Source organism: Bubalus kerabau, chromosome 9, assembly GCF_029407905.1.
Source record: "Bubalus kerabau isolate K-KA32 ecotype Philippines breed swamp buffalo chromosome 9, PCC_UOA_SB_1v2, whole genome shotgun sequence".
Taxonomy (NCBI): Eukaryota; Metazoa; Chordata; class Mammalia; order Artiodactyla; family Bovidae; genus Bubalus; species Bubalus kerabau.
In genome coordinates, this window is record NC_073632.1 from 62,101,736 (window position 1) to 62,109,691 (window position 7,956).

Consider the following 7,956-nt stretch of genomic DNA (forward strand, 5'->3'; position numbering starts at 1 on the left):
AGACAGTTCGAAACTCAGAAAGAGATTGGGCATGATAAGTAAAATAGCATGGTGGAGTATTCCAAGGTTTATCTTAGAACTACCTGTTAGGATTTCATATTAGGACAACCTCCTACCCTAAGTGAAGTGAAAAGCAATTGCAAATAAAATATGAGATGAGTTGCAAATCTCAACTAGGCACAGAATTTCACATTGCAGAGGTTTTTTTGAGGGATATCATATTCTACTAGCAGAGACAAAGGTCAGAAGTCTTGAATGTCAATAAAAATGTTATCAATGTATATCAGAGATGGATAAGAGGGCATAAGTGCAGTTTAAAATTCTGATACTATGTTCATCACAGAGAATGCCTCCATTTACAATAAGGGTCCCCCAGAAAAATAGGAAAGCATCTAAGGCCATTTTGGAGTAATTAAGTACAGCAGTATATCCCCTATTCACTTTAGTGGGTGTAGCAGCTGAATAAGGAGCTTTTTTTTTTTTTTTAAATATGTAGGGACTGTAGATAGAGGGGATCTTCTAAATATGCAATTATTCACACCATGCAACTTATATTAACTCATACCATAAAAGGCATTCCCATCTTTCTTTGTCTGCTCCTGTTTGATCATTTTATATAGACCCCAACTTGAAGCTGACTCTTAATTCTTATCTAGTATTCCTGTATCCACAGGGTGAACTGTATTTAATTTTCTTTGGATAGTTTTTATTCTTTTGGTTGACAATTACTCTATGTCATATTATACTACTTCAAATTTTTGGAGAAAAATTTAACTAGGGACACAGCAATCAAAGCTCTTGCTTTAATTTTTAAAAACATATATGGAGTATTATTTTAAGAACAGCAAAATAGTTACAAAAATTTAAATCTGTTTCTCCTGGTGATATGAATTTTTCAACTTCAGCTGTCATAAACAGGATGTTCTGAAAGCTGCCTTTTTGAGCTGTTATGTTTTTGAAATGGTTGTAGAGCTTTCAAAACTTCCTCTAGGCAACTGTAAAGCTCTGAAACACACGGTAAGATGATTTCGCCAGAAGGGAGAGGAATTTGTAACAGCTATTTTTAGCACTGGACCCTCAGCACCACGGACAGCACACTCAAGCGTACTAGGACAACCCAAACTTCCACAGAGGAAAGTCATCATATCTGGAAGGACCTTGGTTGGGATGCCCCTAATAGCCCCTTCAGGACCTGACCCTTCTTATAGGAATGTGACATTCTTTAGCAAGAATGAAAAAGACACAAAACTTGGTTTATCGACAGCACTATGTTATTACTAGCATCTCAGGTCTCGTCTCCCTTCTTGCTTAGCTTTTATATGACAGTACCCATCAACACCTGAGAAGAACTAATAGTCACAAACGCAAGTCAGATTTAGAGGATGAGATCTGTTCTGGGTCATTCCCACTGTGCCGCCTCAGATGAGCTTTTCTGTACTCTACGTAAGTTCAAGGCCAGTGGTTTAGAAGATGATTGCAGAAGAACAAAGAAATACAGGAACATGGAAAATTTTTGCTAAGACTTTAAGAAGTATTAAAGCTTTTGGATATGATAGAAAAGGGACTGGACTCAGGGTCAGTATGCTTAGTAACTAAGAGCGTTCTCTTAGTGTAGTCTTTGTGTAGTCTTTAGAAAGTCATCTTATCTCCCAGAGTTGATTCCTTCATGAGTGAAAATAAAAGGTCTAGATTAAATGATGACACTATTATATAGTTTTCAAAAGGATTTTTTCCATATATGCTATGATTCCATATGCACATAATTTTAGTGTATTGTTTGTAGTATATTTGTTGGATTCTATTCTCCCTCAAGTGAGAGGTTGCAGAGAAGGAAAAAAATATTCATATTAAGACAAAAACTGAGATGACAAGCAATTATACAACTGTAGCAATTAATTACACTAAAATTTAAAAGTTGTACTCTGCATATTTTAAGCCATTAGACTGAAAAACAATCTGTCATCTATCTGCATCCACCCTATCATTTAAATATTGCAATATCTTTAGCATTTATCACATATTCTGAGACCCAAATTTTAATACCCCACCCCCCCCAAAAAAAAAACCACTAAGAAATCTTTAGCGTTCATCAAGCAGAGGGAGACAGTAGTGTCTGGTATACTCACAGAGGGAAATGTGAGCATCCATTTAGGACTCATTTCTTTCCAGAGATTCCTGGTTCAAACTGGTCCCTGGAAAGGGAAAAACAAAACAAAACAGTGAAGGAGTTGTGATTGTAAATGACCCTCAGGGTAAAAAAGGAAAAGGAATGGGAATGGAAGAGATGTGTCTTAGGAACGAGATGTTCTAGACAAAATTTGGGACAAAGAGGCTTTTAAAGAGTGAAAAGAGGCTTTGGTCAAGCCCCAAGCATTAGTGACTGTGATGTAGCAACAGCAAAGAAAAAGTTCCAGTATCTATGCCTAAATTTTATGCTTTTGCACTTTTGTTCTCAACTCTAATAGCAAAGAAAAAACAGGTGTGTTTCTTTAAACCCAGACTTACTGAATCAGATTACAGTCATAAATGCCCTAACAAAATCTCTTCAAAAAATTGAAAATGTTATCAAAGATGTGGAGAAACTCGACTTAATAGTGCTACTAGCAGCTACTCCAACAAAAATCTGAGAAATGTTAGGTATGAATTGAGAGGGGAAAACAAAAAGAAACTCAAGAAACAGAAATCTGGAGGAATGGTGATTGTGCTGGCTTCCCTACCTGGGTTTTTTACTTATGTGTGCATGCTAAGTCACTTAAGTCATGTCTGACTCTGTGCAACCCTATGGACTGTAGCCTGCCAGGCTCCTCTGTCCATGGGATTCTCCAGGCAAGAATACTGGAATGGGTTGCCATCCCCTCCCCTCCTCCAGGGAACCTTCCCAATCCAGGGATCGAGCCCATGTCTCTTATGTCTCCTGCATTGGCAGGTGGGTTCTATACTGCCAGCACCACCTGAGAAGCCCTTTTCCTTATAAATTTTGCTTGTATTTTTGAGACTCTTAAAGAGAAGATTTTCATATAGAAAATGAATGAAAATCCAGCTTTGGGATAAATATATTCAAGTGAGAAGAGAGCAGAAACTATTCAAGCAAGCTGAATAAAGATACTAAAAATCTCAGGAATGTGAAAGAGGTTTGGTACTAGAGATGACCCTTGGGAGATGGTTAAGATTCTGTCAGGAAATTTGAAAGATGGACCATAGTGGTAAAATCAGGTAAGGCCATTCCATAAAGGGATGTTACCCATGTTAAGGGGTGTAGACTTAATTTGAGGGTCATGAGGAGAGAGGTAAATGTTTTAAAAGAGTAATTAAATTTGAGATAACTGGTACCAGCATAGATGCTGAGTTGGAGTGGTGAAAAGCCAAAAGGAATGGGGAAGAGCCAGAAGGGAGGAACTAGAGAACTACTGCAATAATCCAGCCTAGAGATGGAGGAAGGAGACATAATATAGTAGTGATAGTAAAGGGTGGGGGTGAGGGAGGAAACTGGAGAGGTATTTGAAAGGTTAACTTAATCAGACTTAGTTAAAGATTGAGTGTAGGGTTGTTAAACTGCTAGGAGCAGCTTTCAACATAGGAGCTTGGAGAACCAACTGAATGACAATTTTATCAACTGGATTAGGAAATGCAAGAACTAAGTCATTTGCAATTTAGCCAGTCTGGGTAAGCCTGTGCGATATCCAGGTGGAAATTCTCCTCTTGTAAGTTTGGAACCCAGGAAAGAATGGCAAAAAATTGAAATTTACCATAGATCATCTATAGATATCTAATACTAAAAATGCTCTACCATTGTACACCCATGTCACCTTCCTCCAATTTCTTCGGCACTCAAAATTAATAAAAACCCTTTGAGATCAGGCTTTTTTTTTTTTTTAATCTGTGCAATTATGCTGGAAAAGGGACTGTAGACAGACAGTCTGTCAAAACATCAGCTCAAACCTAAGAGGATGCATTGTATATTAAAAAGGAAAACATGCAATCTCTCCATAGTTTGTTTTAGTAATCAAATGTGTTAGTGTTATCTCAGGTCCCATTACACTTATGGAAAATACTTTCAGTTTTTCCAAAATCCTTAAACAGTTTTCTGTAAAATACATCCACTTTAAATTATGTTAGGCATTTTTTTCTAATGCACACAATTGACATAATTTAAGGAAAACCATGGATCCTCTCACACTTTCATTTAAAAAAACAAAATGTCTTCCATTAAGAAGATGTGAGTTCAACATGATAATTTGATATCCTATTCATTTGCTGTAAATAGTGCCTTATTTGTATTTAACTTTGTATGTTGTACACCAAAATAACACGTACAAGACCCTCTTCTGATTTTGTAAAATCATAAATCCATTTTACACACATTGATAAATAATTCAAACAAGGCTAACAGTGCTCATATGTACCTTAAATCATTTCTTAAAATAAATGCAAATTTATTTTATTTATTTTATCTAGTAGCTCAGATGGTAAAGTATCTTCCTACAATGCAGGAGACCTAGGTTCCATCCCTGGGTGGGGAAGATCCCCTGGAGAAGGGAATGGCAACCCACTCCAGTATTCTTGCCTGGAGTATTCCATGGACAGAGGAGCCTGACAGGCTCTAGCACATAGGGTCGCAAAGAGTCAGACATGAATGAGTGACTTTCACTACTGACTTGGTTAATGAACATTAATGAAATAAAATTTAAATATCATTTCATCATCTTTTTTATCCCAGCTAAGAATCCTTAGAAGAAACCACCAAAATCCTTTGGTGAAATACTTAGGTTTAACTAATAATTTTTTTTTTTTCTTTTTTTGAGTCTTCTCTTTTCCTTACTTGCTCCCCTCCAATATCTATCAGCAAAGTCAACAAAAACATATTCTAAATCCATCCCCTTTTCCCTCTAATCTCTAAATGTGCCCTAGTCCAGCTAACAATCATCTCTTACCTGGGACCTTGAATTCTCTTCCACTCTTGCCCACACCTTAAATAGATCCTCCCTTTAGAATAATCTTTTAAAATAGAATATGTCATTTATCTACTTAAAACCTTCAAAAGCACAAGTAAAACAAAAGCTAAACATGTTATACTATTTAGGTCCTATGTAATCCTGTGCCTGTCTGTCTCCAACCAAATTTAATCTATGTGCTCCAGCCATTTTGGGCTGATTCTGATTCTGCAAACACACCAGGGTCCTGGCACCGGCTCTTCTTTCTATTTCCAACACTGTTTTCCTTCATATTTGCTTAGCTGGCTCCTTTTCTATTCCAGATCTCCCCATATAAATAGAAAAGCCTTTTTATCACCTAGCTTAAGCAATGCCTCATGACTCTACCTAGTCAGAATATTTTAATTCTCTTCACAGCACTCGTATTTGATCACTCAGAGAGTTCTCTTATTTGTTTGTTTATTGTCCATCTTCCAATATGCAATAGTAAAGTCCAGGAATATTCTGTGCATGGAAGAGATTATTACAGTGATGGAGAGCTCAGGTATTGGCATCAAATAGCTGAGGTTTGAAGCTTTGATTGTAACTGCTATCCTCTGGAAAGTTCTTAACACTTTGCCTCAGTTCCTCACATGTAAGATAGGACTAACATTAGTGTACACTTCATAAAGCTCTTGTGAATATCAAATAAGCTAACCAGGGATTGGTGTATTTGAAGGATCTGAGAAAAGCCATCCACTGTTTACCTTTGGACTTCAACACCTGGAACAATACTCAGTACAAGTGGAAACTTATTAAATACTTTTTTTTTTTTTTAAGAAGCAGAGAAAAGAAGAACATTATACCTCTATTTATTAATATATTGAAGTGATTCGTTCTCTTTTAGAAAAGATTTGTTATTTCCTTTTTTCAGTTCTAAGGTATAGGCATATACCCAAATGGGAATTTATTTTTCACTTTGTACTCCAACTCCTCATGGATGTAAATTACTTTGGAGCTTGAATGGTCTCTCTTATAAAATGGAACTAATAATCCCTGACCTTTAGCACGTCGTTGAAATGTAAGGCAAAAGAGAACTGAAAAACAGCAATAATGTACCGGCTGTTTGTTAATTTAGCTGCCTTCTCTGTGTAACCCCACAGCTGCAGTACAAGGCAGTTTCAACTGTAAACTGGAAAGAATATAAATTACGGCTAATTGAAAGTGCCAGGGAGACCCGAAAGATGACAAAATGCAATTACCCAAATTGGATGTGGGCCAGGCCAGGACTGGTATGTCTGCTCTTAGAAATAATGTGAAGTTTTATGTGGTAAGAATAGCTTGTTAAAATATGGCTGGTGGAAACAGCTGGTACCTCAGTTTCCCCCAGGCTCCTAACAGCCTTGTGTTTCCAGGACCAAGTGCCCCTGGGAAAGGAGTTTATGGATGCTTCTTTTTCACAAATGACCACATATTTGCATAGGTCTGACTTTATATCACTTAAAACCCAACAGTGCTCCTGGTTTCCTGGTCTGGGATATCTGATGCCCTTTGGGGATAATTTATCTCAGAAACCACAGGCTATTAATTTGGTTTCAGGTTGGAAACTGCTGCTTCCTCGTTCTTGGGGATAGAATAAAACATAATCTGGTCCTCCCCTTTAGACAACAAAACGGAATTTAATATAATATTTTTCTTTTATTTTTCTATATTTCTTGGGCTTTAATTCCATGGCATATAAAGAATACTTGTAAGATTTTTTTTTTTTTTTTTACAAATATTTTGTTTATTTTAATGACCCTGGTACAGACAGTGTCCACTTAAAACCCATATCCCAGGCCAAAAAGTACAAATAAAGTCAAAAAGAGCAACGTTCTGTTGTATACACTTCTGCATGAATAACTTTAACCGCTAATGAAAATTAGATCTTTTCTAGGATCTTCTGACAAGATTTTTCATCTTAAAATGCTTTCTCTTCAGTGAAGCCATCTTTGGAGTTAGTCATTATTCTCAACATCTCTGTCATTTTGACTCCAACTGGATATTCCTCTTCTTTTGGTCCAGACCCTCAGATTTTAAAAGTAGCTTCAAATTAAGGAAAGGTCATTTTTCCACAATTCTGTTTTCCAAAAAACTTCCATTCTCCAGGAATGAAGCAATCACATGCTAGAACTTCAGAGCCAAATGGAAAGTCATAAGGAACACTAGTATTAGTTGATCTTATTTATCACAAGCCTGCAAATGCACAGTCCTAGAAAAGGCGGCCTCTCTATGCACATATGTAATTTTAAAAAGTAAAGAGTGATATAAAGGGGGCTGAGGTTTGGTCACCAAAAATCAGCATAATTAAAGGAAACAGTAATGAATAATGGGCACTAGAATTCAAATTACCAGATGTTTTAAAGAGATAGGGTGCCAGTTTTCAATTCTGTTTTGAACACCACATTACAAAAGAACTATTTTTAAAAATAAAAAAGGATTAAAGGGAAAGAAAAAAAAATAAAAAGAGTATCTAAACCGTTGAACGACCCCCTGTTTATTCCTGATAAACTTCAATCACATCTTCCTCCGTTCCCAGTTCTTTTGGAGTGAGATTATCGGCAATTCTCTGACCTTCAAAGAGAAACCTGAGTGAAATCATGGGAACTCCCTGTCTTTGACGGTATGATTGAGTTTCTTGAGATGCATCGTCATTTTCATTTTGAAGTGAATCTCACTGCTATCCTGTTCATTGACTTTAATATAGTCTCCTTCCTCCTTATCCCCGAAGTCTTCGATCGAAGGTTTTGCTTCCTGATCAGACATGGTGAAGGTGGTTTCCCCGGGGTCTCTGCACACCAGCGGCCTCAGGAAGGTAGAACCTTGCTCCAGGGTTTACAAATCCGTCTCTCTAAGCGACAGCGCAACACTGTGGCTAAAGGGACTTCCCCTACGCCTTCTACTTGTAAGATTTATCTCTTAAACTTTTATTAGGTTTGCTTTTAATCTGAGATGTATATATATGCTGCTGCTGCCAAGTCGCTTCAGTCGTGCCCGACTCTGTGTG

The 7,956-nt window shown here is 37.1% G+C and overlaps 1 protein-coding gene across 1 annotated transcript; it reads right to left on the reverse strand.

Moving 5' to 3' along the window:
* Positions 1-6,742: 6,742 nt before the first annotated feature.
* Positions 6,743-7,715, reverse strand: LOC129619934 (small ubiquitin-related modifier 1-like). The gene is made up of 2 exons (XM_055535456.1): positions 7,572-7,715; positions 6,743-7,518 (listed from the first exon to the last, which is right to left on the reverse strand). Exons 1-2 carry the CDS (start codon positions 7,713-7,715, stop codon positions 7,447-7,449), a joined length of 216 nt encoding a protein of 71 aa, XP_055391431.1. The 3' UTR covers positions 6,743-7,446.
* Between the last annotated feature and the right edge of the window lie 241 nt (positions 7,716-7,956).